This window comes from Calidris pugnax, unplaced genomic scaffold, assembly GCF_001431845.1.
Source record: "Calidris pugnax isolate Ruff unplaced genomic scaffold, ASM143184v1 scaffold155, whole genome shotgun sequence".
Taxonomy (NCBI): domain Eukaryota; kingdom Metazoa; phylum Chordata; class Aves; order Charadriiformes; family Scolopacidae; genus Calidris; species Calidris pugnax.
In genome coordinates, this window is record NW_015090886.1 from 845346 (window position 1) to 865067 (window position 19722).

The following is a 19722-nucleotide window of genomic DNA, read 5'->3' on the forward strand; positions in this document are numbered from 1 at the left end:
ATGGTGCCGTGGGGAGCTGCTCCCCACGCGGGGTTTCACAGCACCCACACCCCCGGGGGGGAGAGAGGATGGAAACTGGACCCACGGGCTGTGCCGGGGGCTGGGAGCCGGCTGAGGCTTCATCCCAGCGGGATGAGGGATGGTGGAGCCCACACAGTTCCCAGGCCTGCTCTGTGTCTGCACAGGAGGGAGTGAACGGTCCCGAGTGTCCCCTCGTCCTCCCGGGAAGAGGCTCCCGGCCCCAGGCAGGGCTTGGGGCCAAGTTGGGCTCGCTCCCCCCGGCCAGGCCGGATGACAGATGCCTGCGGTGGAGGAGAACATGTGGCAGCCCCCACTTCCAGCCTGGATGCCTCCGACCCGGAGCTGCACTATGAGGAGGAAAAGGAGGAGGAGGAGGAGGAGCCCTCAGACACCAGCAGCATCTTCTCCGATGACTCCGTCTATCCTTGCTACGAGCCCTCCCCGGGGGCTGGTGGTGCCGGGGACCTCAGCCTCTACCAGTGCTGCGCCAGGAACGATGCCAAGCTTGTGCAGGAGAGGCTGGAGCTTGGGGTGACCCGGAGTGAGGCCATGGAGCTGGACATCAATGGGAGGGTGAGTGGATGGGTGGGATTTCCCAGGAATAGGCAAATCCTGAAGGGTAGTTGTTGCTAAAGCAGGTGGAAGAGGAGGGTGGGATGTCTTTGAGAAGGGATGTGTCTCTTGGGATTGATCCAATCCCTGGAGCAGAACCTTGTCTGTGGTCCCACACTGAGCCTGAATGGTTTGGGGTGGAGGGGAGGACGGGGGGAGCCATGGGGAGCACTGCAGTGGGGAGGATGGTGCAGTCCCAGCCCCAGCCCTGAGTGCTGTCCCCTTTCCAGAATGGACTGATGGTCGCCTGCTACAAGGGCTTTGTGGACATCGTGCCCCTGCTGCAGAAGTGCCCCTACATAAACGTCAACCAGCAGGACAAGGATGGGAACACAGCCCTCATGATAGCAGCCCAGGCAGGTAGGCACCGCGCTCGGCCTCGGCACAGGGCAGCTGCTGTGAGACCCCTCAAGAAGTGACGTGACTCCCCATCCTTCCCCTCCAAAATCCCTAAAATCACAGAATCGCAGAATGGTTTGGAGTGGAAGGGATCTTAAAGTTCATCTCATTCCACCCCCTGCCCTGGGCAGGGACACCTCCCACCACACCAGGTTGCTCCAAGCCCCCTCCAACCTGGCCTTCAACCCCTCCAGGGATGGGGCAGCCACAGCTTCTCTGGGCAACCTGGGCCAGGCTCTCACCACCCTCACACCAAAGAGGTTCTTCCCCACATCTCAGCTCCATCTCCCCTCTCTCAGTGTCAAACCCTTCCCCCTCATCCCATCACTCCCCTCCCTCATCCAGAGCCCCCCCTCCCCCAGCTTTCCTGGAGCCCCTTGAGGGACTGGAAGGGGCTCTGAGGTCTCCCTGGAGCCTTCTCTTCTCCAGGCTGAACCCCCCAACTCTCTCAGCCCCCCCTCCCAGCAGAGGGGCTTCTATGAGCTGTCAGCAAAGCTGAGGGTCCCAATGGGTTGTCACCCTCCCCATCTATGTTCATGGTTCATGTCAGCACCATTTTATAACTGGGTAGGTCATGCCAAAATGGAGATTCCTACAGCAATGTTGTCTTGCAACATGTCCTGCCCGAGCAGTTGCACCAAATGACAGAGCTGAGCCAGAGCCACCCCATGGGCTCTGGAAAAGCCCCTGAGCCACAGTGCTTGACCTGCACATAAAGTCTGAGCTGGCAAATGCCACGTGCAGGAGACCAAAGCTCTGGTCACGAGGGTCTTTCTTGCTACGACAGAAGAGTCCGGCTCCCTCTGCCCTGATTAACCACGGGGAGAAGGAGCAGGGTCTCAAAGTGGGGATCACCTTTTATTCCCACTTTATCCTTGTTGGAATGGATGATGTCTTTTGCATTTTTGGACTCTTTCCTGCACTCTCCACTGAAACAGCTGGCGCGCCAGGGCTGTTCCCTGCACAGCCAAACCCAAAACAAAATAAACCCAAACCCTTTCAGTCCAGATCCCCCCACATTTCTGCATTTTTGTCCTCACGAGCTGCAGTTGCGAAATATTTTTTCTCCAGTGGGCATCAGCAGCTTTCACTCGTTAACTGTCGAAACTCTAACGCAGCTTCTCTTGGCTGTTAAGGACACATCACCATCGTCAACTACCTCCTCAACTACTACCCCGGGCTCGAGGTGGACAAGCGGGACCCCCGGGGCCTGACGGCGCTGATGAAGGCTGCGGTGCAGGGGCAGCAGCACTGCGTGGCTGCCCTGCTCCTGGCTGGTGAGCATCTCCCTGGGGACTTGCAGGGGTTTTTTTGGCAAGGGGTGGCATTGCTGCTCGTCCTGAGCTCTGGGGTGGGACAGGGTGGGACGCTGCACTGATGCTCTCTGTGTCCCGGTGTCTCCAGGAGCAGACCTGCAAGCAGTGGATCCCATCAAGGGGAAGACAGCCAGGGAGTGGGCAGCCTTCACGGGCCGCTTTGAGACGACCGTGCGGATCCGGAGCCTCCTGCGGCGCCCACGGGCAGAGCAATTCGGCACCCGGTACCGGCCCGAGTGGCCAGCCCTGGCCGAGCTGGTGGCCAAGGCCCTGAGCCCCAAATCCAGGGGCAAGAGGCTGTCAGAGAAGATTCGATCCATGTTCACCTTCAACTTCCCCCACGACCCCGAGGAGGATGGCGTGATGGACCACATGGTGAGGATGACCACCTCCCTCGCCAGCCCCTTTGTGGCCACCGCTTGCCAAACCGTCTGCCCCGACAGCCCACCTGAGGTGGGCAAGCACAGGCTGTCGGTGCCAGAGATCCTTGGGCAGCACGTGCCGGATCCAGATGATGAGACAGAACACACCTCGCGCCCCAGCACCAGCGCATCCTCCTGCAATGGCCAAGCCATGTCGGAGATCCGGCTCCTGCCGCCGCGCCGACCAGCCCGTGGCCTCTTGAGCTTCCTGCCCCTGCGGCTGCGGTGCGGGAACAGCATCTTCCCAGGAGAGCCTGTCCCCAAAATCAAAGTGAGCAAAGACTCCTGCCCACCGGCCCGCTCGAGGGAGCGGAGGCAGCGGGGGGACAAGAACCTGCTGCAGCCCCCCAAGTGGAGGTACAAGGAGCTGAAGGAGGAGAAGAGAGCAGCCAAGGAGGGGAAGAAAGATGAGGAGAAAAAGATGAAAAAAGGGAAGAGAAGCTAAGGCAGGAGGTGCCGGGGTGGGGTCGGGGTCCCTGCTGTCCCCTTGGACCTGCTCGCTTTTGGCACAGGGGTGGTTTCCTTCCCCAGCGGGATGGAGATGCCCAAGGGAGGAGGATGTTGGGAATATTGAGGTGCCCCAGCCCCTGTGGTCCTGGGTCCCTGGCCCCTCGTCCTCTCCCACCTCAAGGACCCAGCTCTGGTCATGCTGGGCTCTGAGCCTGCTCTGGGCCTGGCTCTGGGTCTGCCAGGGAGCAGGTCTGAGGCAGAAGCAGCTCTTTTCTCTTAGGTTTTGGTTTTTTTTCTTCTTTTTTGCCTCTTTGATCTTCCTGAGATCTTGATCTTGCAGCACATGGTGGAACGCGGCCGTGCAAATTAAAATGGAAGTGGTTGCCATGTTAACAGGATTGATTTAATGAATAAAGCTCAGGGCTGCTTGTCGGGCTGGCACAAATGCTTCCGCCTCGCTGCCAGCGTCCCCCATCCACCCTGTCACCCCCTCGGTGACTTTGACTTCCCCAATCCTCTGTGCTCCTGGGTTGCAGATGGACAAGCCAAGGCTGAGCTTGGGGAAGCATCTCCATGCTGGAAACCAAACCATGGGGTGTTCATGGTCTCCATCCCCACTGCCCTCTGGAGCAGAGATGGGCAGAGAGGAGGCAGCTTTTGTCCTCCGACCTTACCCAGACCAGGAGCCAGAGGTCCCTGTTCCCAAGAAAACCACCGTCCAGGAGCTCCAGCCTGAGCTCACGTGGACCCCTCAGGTGCACCCATGCAGCCCCCTGAGTCCTGGTCCCACAGGGATCCCTGCAGCTGCGGTTTCGTCAGGTGCCAGCACATCCTGGAGCTGCTGCAGAGGCAGCCAGCTCATCCTCCTCTTAAATCTGGCTCCATCCCGGGGCAGAGGATGGTGAACCCAGGGTTTGTCTGCCCTGAGCTGCTGCTCTGGCTCCTGCAGCACCCAAGCATCCAGGGTTTGACACCCAAAGGGGTGAGAGCTGCTCAAGACACTAGTTTTCCAGGTAATAAATAACTAGGCCAGGTTATATATATATTTATTTAATTGATATATATGGAATTATATATATTTTATACATTTACGTTTTTTTATATGCATATATAAATATATTTTAAAAATTAAATAGATATATAAATAACATGGCCAGGCATGCAGCCCAGGATGGAGCCCCTTCCCTTCTTGAGGGGAACAACCCACCCCCCCACCCCCCCCCAACTTTTACCCTGAGGGTCTGTCTTTCGGGGGGCACCGGGAGGTTTGGGCTGGGTGGCAGGGAAGGATGCTGGTGGGGAAGGAGCTGCAACCTCCCCGTCTGTTCCCTCCCCTCCAGCCTTTGGCTGGCATCGGGCTCCCCGGCACGTGGCTGCTGTCCTTCGCCAGCTCCCAGATGAGCCGGGGGCGGACGGCACATGGAGCAGCCTTCGTTCCCTCCGTGCAGGGAGGGAGCCCTCGTCCCCCTCCATCACTGCCAGGAGGCTCAGTGAAACCCCAAGGGATGTTTGGATGCACCCGTGGTGGGGTCCAGCCACAGTCCGGGGGTAGCAGTGTCCCTCTGAGGGATGAAGTCACGGCGTGCGGCCATGAGCGCCCAAATGATGATGGAAAATCTTGCTTTGGCTTCGAGATGTTGGCGGAAGGTTGTGCCATGGTGGAGACGGGATGGTGGGTGGTGGTGCTGCCAGTGCCCAGCGCGGTGCTGAGGCAGGCGCCCATCCCTGCTGCTTCAGCCCCACTGCTGGGGACCAGCACTGGCAGGATGGTGGTGGGGTCACCATCCCTGGCTGTGTTTAAGGGCCGTTTAGATGCAGTGCTGAGGGACATGGTGTAGGGGAGGACTTTGTAGAGTAGGGGAGATGGTTGGACTCGATGATCCCAAGGGTCTCTTCCAACCTAGACCATTCTATGATTCTAAGAGTGTGGAGCAGGGCAGGGATGGCTCTGCCTGTGGGGCAGAGAGCCTGGGGAGGTTTGATGTGTTCATTAATGATCCTCTACAGATGAATTTGCTTTCCCACAAGGGCAGTGTCGGAGCCGCAGCCCAGCCCAAGGCTCCCACCCATTCCTGCCCTTTGAGTTGCCAGGGATTGAAGACTTGGCAACTTCTAGAAGTTTTTTAAGCAAGTGTTTATCCCTCCAGTGATGGTTATTGTTAAAAATGTGGAGCTGCCCCATTTGGAAGATGAAAGCCCAAGGACTGAAGCAGCCGGCACCAGCCCTCATGGGAGAGCCGGCTCGCTCGGCCGCCCAGGAAAACTCCTGCCGGTGGGTGTAAAAGTGGGGTGCCGGTGCCTGCCATGTGCCTGCACCCACGGAAGGCAGCTGGGACACAGGAGCCATCCAGGAATAACCTCAGGAGGGGCCGTCCGCCGACCAGATCACCGGGACCCGCGCGCCAGAGCAAAGATGGTCACGGTGATAAGGCATCTGCCGGCACCAGCTTCCTCCCGGGCAGCTCTTATCTGATGGAAACTGCCCGTTTCCCCCGCGCCAGCTCCACAGACCTCCCGGCCCCGGCACAGGCAAGGTCACGCGTGAAGGTCCTTCATGTTTTATCCTGGTTTTGTGCTTTTGTTTGTTTTAAACTTCCTAGATCATGGGCGATAGTGGGGGAGAGGCCGCCAGCAAGACCTCAAAGCCCCACAGCGACGCTCCGCTCCCCCGGCACCGAGAGGCTCCGGGGGCCGGTTGGGTTCATGGTGCAATTAGGGGCTGGTGATGCAACGGGGAACAGAGAGGTCAATCAGGCCCTGTAACTTCATTAGGAAAGAGGCAGCAATGCCAGCCTGAGCACTGTCTGCTCCCCGCTCCGGCTGCCCGCAGGAGCAGGTCATTGGCGCTGGTGAGGCCTCACCTTGAGTACTGTGTCCAGTTTTGGGCCCCCTACCATAAAAAAGACATCGAGGTGCTGGAGCGGGTCCAGAGAAGGGCGACAAAGATGGTGAGGGGTCTGGAGAATAAGTGTTATGAGGAGAGGCTGAGGGAGCTGGGGGTGTTCAGCCTGGAGAAGAGGAGGCTGAGGGGAGACCTTATTGCTCTCTCCAACTCCCTGAAAGGAGGGTGTAGAGAGATGGGGGTCGGTCTCTTTTCTCAAGTCACAGGCGACAGGACGAGAGGAAATGGCCTCAAGTTGCACCAGGGGAGGTTCAGGCTGGATATTAGGAAAAATTTTTTCACTGAAAGGGTTCTCAGCCCTTGGAATGGGCTGCCCAGGGAGGGGGTTGAGGCCCCATCCCTGGAGGTGTTCAAAAGCCGGGTTGATGTGGTGCTGGGAGGTCTGGTTTAGTGATGATGCTCCTTGTTTGTTGTGTGGGTGTCTATTTTTGTCAGTGAGGTTGACGGTTGGACAAGATGATCTTGAAGGTCCCTTCCAACCTAGAAGATTCTGTGATTGTGTTGGGGGAGCAGAGATGGGGCTTGGAAAGGAGCTGGGGGGCAAGGAGGGGGGTGAGGGGTTGCGAAGCTGCCAAGAGTGGGGTGGCTGAAAGAAAACCACCCCGAAACGGCAAAACGGGAAGCGGTGCTTCCGCTGCTACGGCCCCGGCAGCCCCACGTGTCCTGGGGGAGAGGGAAGTGCCCGGCCTCCCCCCTGGGAACGGCCCTGCCACCCGTTGCATCTCAAGGGCCATGGTGGGGGATGGTGGGGACGTGGTGACAGGGGGCACTGAGCAATCCCTGGTGGGGTGAAGAGGTGGCAGCACCCCCAATGCCGTGTTACACCCCAGGGGAGAAACACCCCCCTGCCCTCCAGTATTAAAGTCCTGCCGGGATGTTGTGGCCAACACCAAATAACTGGGGAGCACCTTGGCCCTGCCGTGGTGCTCCCATCCCCGCGAGGGTGGGATGTTGGAGCAGGAAGGATGGCCAAGCACGTCAAGGTCATTCCCGCAACATCAAGGTCATTCCCACAGCATCTCTCCAGACCATTCCCACCCCCGGCACCATCAAAGCAACCATCTGTGTTTCTGCCAAAGGCCTTTAGATGCTCAGGGGAGGAGACATGATGGACGTCCCCCCACCAAGGTTTTGGGTTTGCCTTGAAAGCCGGGAAAGTGGGGAGGGAAAGAGCCTGGTGAAGGCCAGAGGCGGGAGGAACAGGCCAAGGGAGATCAACCAGGATGGAGCTGGGGCCCGGTGTGCGGGAGGAAGGGAGGCTGGCCGTGGATGTGTGCTCAGCAATAGGAAATGCTTTATTAGCTGGGAGTGGTGGAGAGAAGCCAGGCAGGAAGAGGCAGTAATAAGAAACATTTTTTTGAGTTCTCCCACATCCAGACCACAGAGCGCTTGCCAAGCAGGCTGCGTTCGGACAACGGGGCCGCTGAGCCAAGCCCCCGGGTCCAGGAGGGGAACGGGGACGGAGACGTTCCCCGGCTGGGACGGGTGACGCTGAGGCTGCGGGAGCCCCTGGGGTGCCAGGACGAGCGGCAGGAGGAGAGCAGCCCCATGAAGCTCCTCCGAGCCGGGGGGCACGGCACGGAGCGGGGCTGAGCCACGCGCGCCGCCTCCGAGCCCGGGAGCGCAGCCGGGAGAGCCTCACCGGGGCCGGGCAGCGCGCGGGCACCCACGGGACACGGATGCTGTAGGTGAGTGAGGAAGCGCCGGGCACTGGAGGGGTGCAGGTCTGCACTGGGCTTGGCACTTCCCTCCTGATTTACCCCAGTGCAGCCAAAATCAGGATTTGACCCCGTTTCCTTCACGTTCGGTGGGATGCCAGGGTTGACGTCAGGGTTAGCGGAGGCTGGAATTGGGGCTCTGGTGGAGCCAGGAGCATAAATCTGGATTTACACCAGTGCAGTAGTTGCAGGATCTGTCCCTAGGTCCTTGTTAAAGAGCTGAAATAATACTCAGCTGCTACTGAAAGCCCAGAGCTGAGATGGGCAATGGAGAATTTGGGTGTATTTTGAAATGGCACAAGTAAAATGAGGGAAAGTTGACAGCTGGGGCTGGAGCGAGGGTGGTGGGGCACCGACGGCAGCGACACCACGGGATGTGCCACCTCAAAGTAACCCTTCTGCAAAGCTGAACCCTGGGTCCCTTGGAGGAAGAGTGGGCAAGGAGGAGCCAAACAGTGGCTACAGAGGCTCTGCTTTCAGAGCAAAGTGCCTAAAGGGAGCTCTGCCCCACGGGTGGCATTCCAACCCTGCCACAAGGTCGGGGCAGGATCGCTCCCCTCGTCCCTGCTCCGCACGAGGAGCCGCGTGCGGCACCAGCGCTGCTTCCCTGCCTCACCCAGAGACTAACGCGGGTGGGAGCTGAGTTTGCCACGCTCTTTGCATCCCTCGTTTATGGCCCAGCGATGCCCATGGGTGAGAGAGGTGAGCTGGGCTGTGCGGTGCATCATCAGAGGGTCCAGGGAACGCAAAGAGCTTTGCTGAGTGCTTGACCACCCTGCAGTACGGGGAACAGGGAGGAAAACCTCCATCCTGTGCCCGAAAGCAGGATGAAGCCTTGGGAGCCTGTGGCAGAGCTCTTGCCAACCTGGACGTAGTGTCCATCCAGCCCTTTGTGCCACAGCTGGTGCTGTCGGTGGCCGGCACACACCCTTGTGTCCCCCGGGCTGGGGGGGACAGCCTGGGCAATGCCTGGGTGGACAGCAGGAGGGTCTCCGCCGTGTCTGGTTCCCTGCAGAAAGGCAGCACAGGAGAAGGGAGTCACAAGCCGTGTCCTGTGGCCAAACTCCACCAGGAGAGGCAGAAACCAGAGGGGAGGGCAGAAGTGCCAGGACTGAGAAGCTCTGCTGAGCCGTCCCGGTCAGAGCAATGGATCCTCCAGCCGTCCCCATGTGCCGAAGGACTGTACCCATCCCCTTCCCTGGGCTCCCCTCGCATCCCACTCTGTCTCCCCCCAAAAGCCCCTTTGCTTTTCTCTCCATGGGGTCACAGGGAAATTCCCTGTCCCGGGGCTGGGTCTTGCTCTGGACCCCCCCATCCAGTCAGCGCCGTGGCTCAGCTGCCTGTCGCTCCCAGCCACTTCACCGGCGCCCATGCCCTGTCCAAGAGGTTTCAACTGGGTTTTTTTTTCCCTCTCCTGATGCTGCTGCAGATCCCAAAGGAAGGAAGGATGCAAAGGGCGACGTGACTCGCCATCACCCCCCAGCTGGGCCGGGGAGGACGCGCCAGGGGGTGCGTGTGCTGCAGCTCCGGTGTGAGCGCCGAGCGGGAGGGACAGGGATGGGGACACAAGGGCTGTTTCATCTGATAAAAAAAGCACCCGGGACATTTCTCCCCCAGGATTCCAGGGACGGGTCTGGGTTAAGGTTTGCTCTCAGTTGGCACTGAAAATCTGTGCTACGTTGTGTGTGCAACAAAGCTTTGGGTGAGGCCCTGACCGCTTTGTGTTTTGTGGCAAATACCCCGCAGCCGACTTAACGGCTCAGGATTTTGGGGAAATGGCCCCGAGGAGGGAATTAATCACCCGGGAGTCTCAGGTTCCCTTTAAAAAGGAGAAGTGCTGTGCCCGGGAGCATCCTGGGGGCTCAGGGAGCAGCACCCCAACTTCAGGGGGGGGTATTTTTAAAAATTAAGCTGATCGCAGCCCGGCTGAGGAACGAGCTGCCGCTTCACCGTAGATCTGCTTGGGCATCGCTCCTGGCACGGGGGCACCCAGGACCAGACCCCGCTCCTGCTCTCCAGCCCCGGGACCTGGTCGCCACTAAGCTGATCCCGGGCCGGCTGAGGGATGAGCTGCCGCTTCACTGGAGATCAGCTTGGGCATCGCTCCTGGCACGGGGCACCCAGGACCAGACCCCGCTCCTGTCCTCCAGCCCCGGGACCTGGTCGCCGTTTCCTGCCCACGAGCAACAACCAAGTGAGCTATTTTGGGGAGGAAAAGCCCATTTTACGCCACAGCCGGGGTCTGCCTGGGTCAGCCACGTACGTGTGTGCTCTTGAGGGCCGGGCTTGCGTGACTTTGCTTCCCCATCAAGGCCAGAATCTAAACAATCTTGATTCCTGTCCCGGCGGCCCTGGGCAGGGCTCGTTCAATTGCAGGAAACGGAGACTTTGGCGTGTTTATGTCGGGAACCACGAAGAATGAGCCGAGGAGGGGCTGGGGAGCCCTGGCCGCCGCCAGCCCAGCTCTCGGCCCTGTGAAAGGGGCAGCCATGACGGGGGGGGTGAGGGGTGGAGGGCCGCACCGGCTCCACTCTGTTTGGCTTGGCAGAAATGTCTCTTTTAAAAGAGAAAAAAAAAAAAAAAAAGAACCAGAGAAAAAATAGTAAAACTTCCCCCAACGGCACAGCAGGGGAATTTTTGGCTGCCTCTGCTTGTGTCATCGATAAACTCCACACAAAAGCCCCCCAAGGGCCTGGCCCCGGGCAGTGGCTCTGGTGCCGGAGGGTGATGCACTGTGGTGGGGGGACTTTGAGCTCTGTCCTGTGGCATGGGCCTTGCCAAAACTGGCACCTCCAGCAGCGATGTGGCATCACCGCGCTTGCCACGGCTGCCCAGACCACGGGGTTGGCCACTGGCTGTGGTTTTCCAGCACGGGAGCCACGGGAACGGCAGGAAATGCTGGAATACAGATGGCTGGGATGAAGGAAGGACGTTGGGGCAGCAGGGACATGGCGAGGTCCCTGTCCTGGAGCGCTCCTCAGCGCTGAGGGGCCATGTGCGGTGTCCCCACACCGCAGCTGGGAGGTCCCCCAAGCTCAGGAGGTCCTCCAAGCTCAAGAGGTCCCAGGGTTCTGCTCTCAGGAAGGGCTGTGCCCAGGACGTCCAGGGCCGAACTCCGCTTGGAAGGGACACGTCCTACCTCACACCGCTCCGCCCACCCTCTCCCTCCCCGACAGCCCCCCCAGTTCCTTCCCAAACTCCTGTGGCCACCCCTAGCCTGGCAATGAGCCCCTTGGGGGGCTGCGGGGGGCTGTCTCTCACCCCTCTGCTCTCCGCAGGATGATGCCGTGCGGAGGCCCTGCCCGGGCGGTGCTGGCACTCGTCACCCTCGCTCTCGGCATCGCAGCCGGTGAGTACCAACCGCGGCACCGGGCGCTCTCGGCCACGTGTCGGGGGGGTTAAAATAAACCCTCGGCTCTTGGAGAACGTCATCGCTTGCTCCGCTCAAAATAAACCGCCTGGGAGGGCAGCACGTTCAAGCTGGCCTGGAGCGAGCGCCGAGGGAGACAGGGCTCCTTGGGGACCCGCACCGTCCCCAGTGAGGGGCTTCTCCCCTTTGGGACGGTGACCTGCCTCCAGGAGAGGATCTCAGCTTAATTAATTACGGTTCATCAAGTGCTTTGACGTCACCAGAGGGGAGATGGGGAAAAGGCTTGCACGCACGTGTTTTCAAACGTGTTTTGTCCCTGGGGTGCTGGTGCTGATGGTGGGGAGCAGAAGACAAGCTGCTTGGGATCCCAGTGGAGCACCGAGGTGACCTGGGGATAGATCCAGGCTGTGGACTTGTGCAGGGAGGATCATCACAGCACGGCTGTGCCAGGGAGGAGCAGCAGAGCTCACGGGGAGGACAAGTCCCTACCGGATCCCTGTCCTGCCCATGGGGCCCCCAACCCCTGGGGCTTACTGACCTGGCACCCCACCACCCCACGGCCCTGGGCAGCCTTTGGGGCAGGGGGGTGACAGGCACAGGACGGGGGGCTGGCCACAGGCATCCGTCCCCTCGCTGCCGTCTGGCTGGCTGCCCTCGCGCTGAACTTGCTGATTCCAGGAGGGATATTTTCTGCACTAAAGGGCAGAGCTAAATCGGGAGGTTGGGAGCGTGGCCGCCCTCCCTGCTGCTCCTGCTCCGTGCCGTGGGGAAGCACCTTCAGGGCGGCCGGGGGAACTCCTGGAAAGACCCCGAGTTCAGGACCCGTGTCCCGAAACTCAGGGTCCCTGCAGCACCCACCGGGGTGGCACTGGCTGAGTTTGGGACTTTTGGTCCCGTCCTGGTTCTTGGGACCCGGCCCCTCAGGCAGCCCCAAAGCGGGGTGCTCCCATGTCCCCTGGGACCCCACAGGTGGGATGTGACCCTGCGTGCTGTGGACTGGGGCAGCCCTGTCAATCCCAGTCACTGGGACTGCTGGCTGAGTTTGGGACTTTTGGTCCCATCCTGGCTCTTGGGACCCGGCCCCTCAGGCAGCCCCAAAGCGGGGTGCTCCCATGTCCCCTGGGACCCCACAGGTGGGATGTGACCCTGCGTGCTGTGGACTGGGGCAGCCCTGTCAATCCCAGTCACTGGGGCTGGATGCACAGCCCCTCCACTGCCTTTCCGGGGGGCACAGGTGATGCCCAGCTTCAGGGTTGGCATTTGGGTCCCAGCTGGGGAGGAAGTCATTTTCCAAGAGGTCTCAGGATGGACTCCCCTGTGCTGAGCACCCGCAGCCGCCTTCCCCAGCCAGTCCTGTGCTGCCTGCTCTGGAAATTTAGTTCAAGAGTCTTTAGGACAGATATCACTTTCCCCAAAGCCATCAGTGTGCCCCGGGCTGGGCAGTGGGGGGTCCCATGTCATGACGCCTCCCCTCCTCGTGCCTGCAGATGAGCTGCAGTGTGCCTGTGATGTGCCACACTGCAGCCTGCCCACCTGCACGGGCAAGGTGTGCTTCGTCAGCAAGAGGAAGGAGGAGGGAACCATCACCCAGCACAAGGGCTGCTTCTCCCAGAACATCCTGGAGAACTGCCGCACGCCTGTGACGGAGCAGTACGGCATGAGGTGCTGCGACTCCAGCATGTGCAACGCCGAGCTGGAGATCTTCCTGCAAGGTACAGGGGGCACAGAATCATAGAATTGAATCATAGAATTGTCTGGGTTGGAAGGGACCTTCAAGATCATCTAGTTCAACCATCAACCTAACTCTGACAGAAACCATCACTAACCTGTGTCTCTAAGCTCTATGTCAACCCGTCTTTTGGGTCTCTAAGCTCTATGTCAACCCGTCTTTTGAACCCCTCCAGGGATGGGGCCTCAACCACTTCCCTGGGCAGCCCATTGCAAGCCTTAATAACCCTTTCAGTGGAAAAATTTTTCCTAATATCCAACCTGAACCTCCCCTGGTGCAACCTGAGACCGGTTCCTCTTGTCCCATCACCTGTTCCTTGGGAGAAGAGACCGACCCCCCCTGGCTACACCCTCCTTTCAGGGAGTTGTAGAAAGTGGGAAGGTCTCCCCTCAGCCTCCTCTTCTCCAGGCTGAACACCCCCACTCCCTCAGCCGCTCCTCACAAGACTTGTGCTCCAGACCCCTCACAAGCTCCGTTGCCCTTCTCTGGACCCACTCCAGCCTCTCAATGTCTTTTTTGTGGGAAGAGGCCCAAAACTGGACACAGCCCTCAAGGTGGGGCCTCACCAGTGCCCAGTGCAGGGGGACCATCACCTCCCCAGTCCTAGTCACCACTCTGGTCCTGATGCAGGCCAGGATGCTGTTGGCCTTCTTGGCCACCTGGGCACACTGCCTGGCCACCTTCGAGGAGCAAGGACAGGGTTAGCAAGATGTCCTCAGTTGTCCCTTCTTGGGGCTGTGCCTGCAGAGCTGCCATCCATAGCATTGACCTCAATGCGGAGCCACCCTCCCCACGTCCAAGCCCAAGCACCAAGACCTCCAGCCTCCCCAGGTCCAACCTCCATGCTCCCATCCATCATTTCCCCCTGCAGGAGAAGAGGCCCTGGGAAAGGCGCCTTCCCTGCCCAACCTCCTCCTGATGATCTTCGTCCCCCTGCTGACCCTCTTCATCCTCGTGGTGCTCACGGTGCTCTTCTGCTGGAAGATGGCCCAGCACCGCCACAAGAAAAGTGACTTCGGAGACACAGACCTCATGTTGAAGACATCCATGGTGGGAGACAGCACTTTGGAGGTGGGTGAGCTCTGGGGCAACCCTGAATGTCCCTGAGACACAGGAGGGATGGACGTGCTGGGTGTGGGGCAGCAGTAGGGCTGACCCTGCTGCCATCCTGGCTGCACAGGACTTGCTGAACGATGACTGCACCACGGGCAGCGGCTCGGGGCTGCCCTTCCTTGTCCAGCGTACGGTGGCTCGACAGATCACCCTCATGGAGTGCGTGGGTAAGGAGAGCAGCCGGGCACGGGGGGAGGCTGCCCTGGCCTCCCCAGATGGTGCGTGGGCACATGCTTCCACCACAATGCCTTATCCAGGTCGGTTGGACTCAACCACCTCAGCAAAAACCCCATAGATACCCCAAGTTCTCCCCTTTGTCCTGCTGATGGTGTGGCAGAGAGTGGCTGGATGCATGGATGGCCATGCATGGTTGACCAAGGTCAATGGACCCTGAGCTGTTCCACTGCTCTTCCACACTGAGACCCCCACAATGAACACCCCACGTTAATCACACTGGGTGTGGGGAGGGGATCGGGGGCTGGAGGGGCTGTGTGACGCGGTGCCATGGCTGTGACAGGCAAAGGACGCTACGGCGAAGTGTGGCGAGGCGTGTGGCACGGGGAGAGCGTAGCCGTGAAGATCTTCTCCTCCCGGGATGAGCAGTCGTGGTTCCGTGAGACAGAGATCTACAACACTGTCCTCCTCCGCCATGACAACATCCTGGGTGAGTGGGGGGACAAGGGAGCCCATGGGCAGCTGCACAGCAGTTCCATGGCCCCGGCTCTTCTCTCCATCCAGGCTTCATCGCCTCCGACATGACATCGAGGAACTCCAGCACCCAGCTCTGGCTCATCACCCACTACCATGAGAACGGCTCGCTCTACGACTACCTGCAGAGGACAGCCCTGGACGTGGAGACCTGCCTGGGGCTGGCCTCCTCCATTATCTGCGGCCTCGTCCACCTCCACGTGGAGATCTTCGGCACCCAGGGCAAGCCCGCCATTGCCCACCGCGACCTGAAGAGCAGGAACATTTTGGTGAAAAGCAACAGGCAGTGCTGCATCGCGGACCTGGGTGAGACGTGGTCAGATGTGGAAGCCCACGGATGTGGTACCCCAGGGATCTGGTGCCTCGGGGATATGGTGGTACAAGGACGTGGTACCCCAGGGCTGTGGTGACCCAGGGATATGGCACCACAGGGATGTTGTGCCTTGGGGATGCAGTGCCCCAGGGATGTGGTGGCACAGGGATGCAGTGCCCCAGGGATGTGGTACCCAAGAGATGTGGTACCCAAGGATGTGGTACCCAAGGATGTGGTACCCAAGAGATGTGGTACCCCAGGGATGTGGTACCCCAGGGATGTTGTACCTTGGGGATGCAGCACCCTGGGGATGCAGCACCCTGGGGATGTGGTCCCTGAGGGATGTGGTACCCCAGGGATGTGGTACCCCAAGGATGTTGTGCCTCAGGGATGCAGTGCCCCAGAGATGCAGCACCCTGGGGTGTGGTCCCTGAGGGATGTGGTGGCACAGGGATGCAGTGCCCCAGGGATGTGGTACCCCAGAGATGTGGTGGCACAGGGATGTGGTACCCCAGGGATGTTGTGCCTCAGGGATGCAGCGCCCCAGGGATGCAGCACCCTGGGGATGTGGTCCCTGAGGGATGTGGTACCCCAGGGATGTGGTGGCACAGGGATGTGGTACCCCAGAGATGTGGTGGCACAGGGATGTGGTACCCCAGGGATGTGGTACCCCAGGGATGTTGTACCTCAGGGATGCAGTGCCCCAGGGGTGCAGCATCCACCTTGGGGATGCCGTGCCCTGGGGATGCAGCACCCTGGGGATGTGGTCCCTGAGGGATGTGGTACCCCAGGGATGTGGTGGCACAGGGATGTGGTACCCCAGAGATGTGGTGGCACAGGGATGTGGTACCCCAGGGATGTGGTACCCCAGGGATGTTGTACCTCAGGGATGCAGTGCCCCAGGGGTGCAGCATCCTGGAGACGCAGCACCCCAGAGACGCAGCACCCCAGGGCTGTGGTGGCCCAGGGCTGCAGTGCCTCAGAGGACACAGCACTGGCACTGACTGGCGCCCGCACCCCTGCAGGGCTGGCCGTCATGCACTCCCAGGGCAGCGACTACCTGGACATCGGCAACAACCCCCGGGTGGGCACCAAGCGCTACATGGCCCCGGAGGTGCTGAGCGAGCAGATCCGCACCGACTGCTTCGAGTCCTACAAGAAGACGGACATCTGGGCCTACGGGCTGGTGCTCTGGGAGATCGCCCGCCGGACGGTGGTGAACGGTGAGGGGCTCCCGGCCGGCGTCCACGCTCCAGGCTCGCGGCGCAAGCTCCGCGCCCGCTCCCGCCTTCTCTCCTCTTTATGGTGTTTTTTTTTGTTTTTTTTTTTCCTTTCCCTTCGCCCAGCAGATTAGCTGTAAATTATAAACACTGTAATCTAGTGTCAGCACCCGGCTCCCTGATTAAAGGGCCCATTAGACTCAATCAGCGCTTTGTTTGTTCAGCGCTGATTAGAAAACAAGCAGCGTGGAGCGCTGCCTGGAAGCCGGCCACGGCCAGGACCTCCGGCCGGTGGGGCTCGGCTTTGGGGGGACGGGGAAGGAGACGGGGTCCCCCCACTGCAGAGGATCCTCCTCAGGGCTGCCCAGCCAGCGCCGCTCACCGCCAGCAAAGTCCATTAGAAGCATTAATTAAATGGTGGGCCCTGGCGGGTGAGGCAGGAGGTCCCCCCAGGCACAGTCTGGCCTGGATAATCTCATTTAGCACCCCGGGGCTCCTTCAGATTAAACATTTACTCCAAATTACCAAAGCCATGTGCAGGAGATGACCTTCAGCCGGCCGGTTTTAACCCTTCCAAGCTCCCCCACCCTCTGGGATGAGCTGAGCGGCCCCTGCGCAGTCCTGGGGTGCTGGAGACAGGGGCTTCAAGGGACCCCAAGGTTCATGAGCCACCCCCCCGGGGTGCAGGGGGGGCAGTGGGTGCTCAGGACAACCCAGAGGGGTTAAACCCGGTGGACACACGGCCATATGGAGGCACTAAGCGGGGATAAGCTGGGCCAGCTGGTAGGCTCGCCATGGGACTGCTGGCTGGAGGTGTGGGGCTGCGAGGTGGCATTGGTGTTGGGAGCCAGTGCTGGTCCTCGAGCTGGGGCTGGAGCTGTGGTTGATGGCAGGCCTGGAGCTCTGGTTGATGGTAGGGCTGGAGCTCTGGTTGATGGTGGGGCTGGAGCTCTGGTTGATGGTGGGGTTGGAGCTCTGGTTGATGGTAGGGCTGGAGCTCTGGTTGATGGTGGGGCTGGAGCTCTGGTTGATGGTAGGGCTGGAGCTCTGGTTGATGGTAGGGCTGGGGCTCTGGTTGATGGTAGGGCTGGAGCTCTGGTTGATGGTAGGGCTGGGACTGGAGCCACCATGGGTGCTACAGCCAGTGCTGGAGCTGGCCCCAGCCTCCCCAAGCCACCGCCACGTCCCACAGAGCAGCGGGGGCTGGAGGCACGACCCATGGGCTCGGCTCATGGTGATTCCTGGAGCCTCCTATGCCCTTCGAGGTAGGGTGAGGGTTGGTTGTGCTGATCCCCCTCCCCAAGGACCCCATGATGTTGGGGGGGGGATCAACCCCATGCCCCCCCCCAACCTCACACACACTCCCCCTGCCCACAGGCATAGTGGAGGAATACCGGCCACCCTTCTTTGATGCCGTCCCCAGCGACCCCAGCTTTGAGGACATGAAGAAGGTGGTGTGCATCGACCAGCAGACCCCCGTGGTCCCCAACCGCCTGTTCTCCGACTCGGTGAGTCCCCAACGGGGGGCTACCCCGCTCCCACCCCGAGCCAGACCTTTGCTCCCCATGAAACCTCACAATTTTCCCCCTTTTTTTTGTGTCTCCCCCAGGTTTTGTCGGCGCTGGCGAAGATCATGAAGGAGTGCTGGTACCAGAGCCCCTCGGCCCGCCTCACCGCCCTACGGATTAAAAAGACGCTGAAGAAGCTGAACAATTCCCTGGAAAAGCCCAAACTGGAGCAGTGAGCACCAGGAACGCGCCGGAGATGCTTGTGGGACGGCGGCAAAGCCAAGGCCAGGATGGCTCCCAGTCACGGAGGGGGGTTTTGCTCGCAGCCCCCGCCTTTCCCACCCTTCCTTGGAGCCTTTTTAATTTGCAAGAAGTGGGAAAAAAAAAAAAGAAGAAGAAAAAAAAAAAAAAAAAAAAATCTTCCAGCACGGTTACAAAAATACCCCCCAGATCATCTGACGCCAGCCCGTCTCGCCTGCCCGGTGGGGATGGCAGCAGGCGCCTGGGGCTGGCGGCACACGCCAAACCCACCCCAAATACCACGGCCCATGGACGAGGAGGGACCAGAGCTGCCACCATCCCCTGCCACAGCCCCCCAGCTCGGCCGGGTACCCCCCCATGGCTGGCACCCAGCGTGGCACGCCGGCAGCGGGTGCTGCCCAAACCTGCCTGCCCGGCGCGGCGGCAGCAGCAGCGGGGATGCCGCAGGCTCGGCGGCGGCAGCAGGAATTCCCCTGCGGTACCCGGCGCACCTCCCGCCGGAGGAGATCGGCGTTTTTCTTGGAAAGGATGGTGCAGGGGTAGCATCCCCCTGGCTGGGATGGATCTGCACCCCGGCACGTCTCAGGACTCCCCGGGAGCAAGGAGCCGCCAGCGCCAAGAAGGGTCCAAGCATCCCCCGTGCCATAGGGACACGCCAAGACGGTGGCTGTGGCAGCCTTATCCTTCCCAGCAGTTCCCCTTTCCAAGCCCTTTTGCAATTTGCCAATATTTTGGTGTTTTGTTGCACCTCGCAGCCCACGCCGCTCACCACCACCCCCCAAAACCACCCCCCATTCAGGACTGATCAGACGGGACTGGGACATTGGGCAGAACCAGCTTTGCGCCTTACTCCCTAATTATTTAATTATTAAGATTTAATATATTTAATAAAGTGTAAAGCTATTTTATCGCTTAACAGCCGCCAAACCTCCATGGGGCTGAGGGCAAACCCCCCAAAAACGAGCGAGAAGCTGGCTCGGGAGAGCGTGGCCACTGGGGGGGTTTTAGCCACCCCGGCTCGTCCTGCCCTCCCCATGTGTCCCGCTCCCAGTTAGTGACTGGGAGAAACTGGTCAGCAAAGGGCAGCTGCTGGGTGTTTGTGGGGCTGGCACCGGAGTGAGGGCTGCACAGGGTGGTTTGCCCAGGGTTTTGGGTGCTCAGACCGGGGTTTGGGGTGCTCAACCCAGGTTTGGGGCACCCTGCCTGGGATTTGGGTGCTCAGCTTGGGATTTGAGGTGCTCCTCCTGGGGTTCAGGGTGCCCCACCCAGGATTTGGGGTGCCCTGCCTGGGGTTTGGGGGACTCAAACCAGGGCTCAGGGACTCGGGGTGCCCTGCCTGGGACTTGGGGTACTCAGCCCAGGATTTGGGGTACTCAATCTAGAGCTCAGGGTGCCCCTCCCAGGGTTTGGGGGAGCCCAGGCCGCGGGTCACAGGGGTGGTGAGTCCATGTTCGGGGTGCCCCGTCCGGAGTTTTGGGGTCCCTTGCTCGGTGTTCAGGGCGCCCCCCCCCGGCGACGCACGCAGCCAGGCACACGCAGCCAGGCACACGCACCCCCTTACACGCGCGCGCACACACACACCCCGCACCGTTACACACTCCTGTCTGTCTGTCCTTCCCCCCGCACCCCCCCAGCCCCGCTCCGTGGCGACCCCCTTCCC

General features: G+C 60.5%; 2 protein-coding genes across 3 annotated transcripts; both read left to right on the plus strand.

Moving 5' to 3' along the window:
• The first annotated feature begins 487 nt into the window (after positions 1–487).
• On the plus strand, positions 488–3483 carry ANKRD33 (ankyrin repeat domain 33). Of its 2 annotated transcripts, none has more exons than XM_014947468.1 (4): positions 488–594; positions 864–993; positions 2169–2309; positions 2437–3483. In XM_014947468.1, exons 1-4 carry the CDS (start codon positions 571–573, stop codon positions 3213–3215), a joined length of 1074 nt encoding a protein of 357 aa, XP_014802954.1. In that variant the 5' UTR covers positions 488–570; the 3' UTR covers positions 3216–3483. The 2 variants fall into 2 exon arrangements, with proteins under 2 accessions (XP_014802954.1, XP_014802953.1); XM_014947467.1 differs by having other exon boundaries at positions 512–594; positions 2443–3483.
• A 4162-nt stretch (positions 3484–7645) lies between these two features.
• On the plus strand, positions 7646–18219 carry ACVRL1 (activin A receptor type IL). Its single transcript, XM_014947498.1, has 10 exons — positions 7646–7810; positions 11119–11189; positions 12698–12922; positions 13811–14010; positions 14120–14219; positions 14570–14716; positions 14791–15066; positions 16099–16296; positions 17671–17801; positions 17903–18219. The coding sequence occupies exons 2-10, from the start codon at positions 11120–11122 to the stop codon at positions 18035–18037; spliced, it is 1482 nt and encodes a 493-aa protein (XP_014802984.1). The 5' UTR covers positions 7646–7810; position 11119; the 3' UTR covers positions 18038–18219.
• Positions 18220–19722: the final 1503 nt, after the last annotated feature.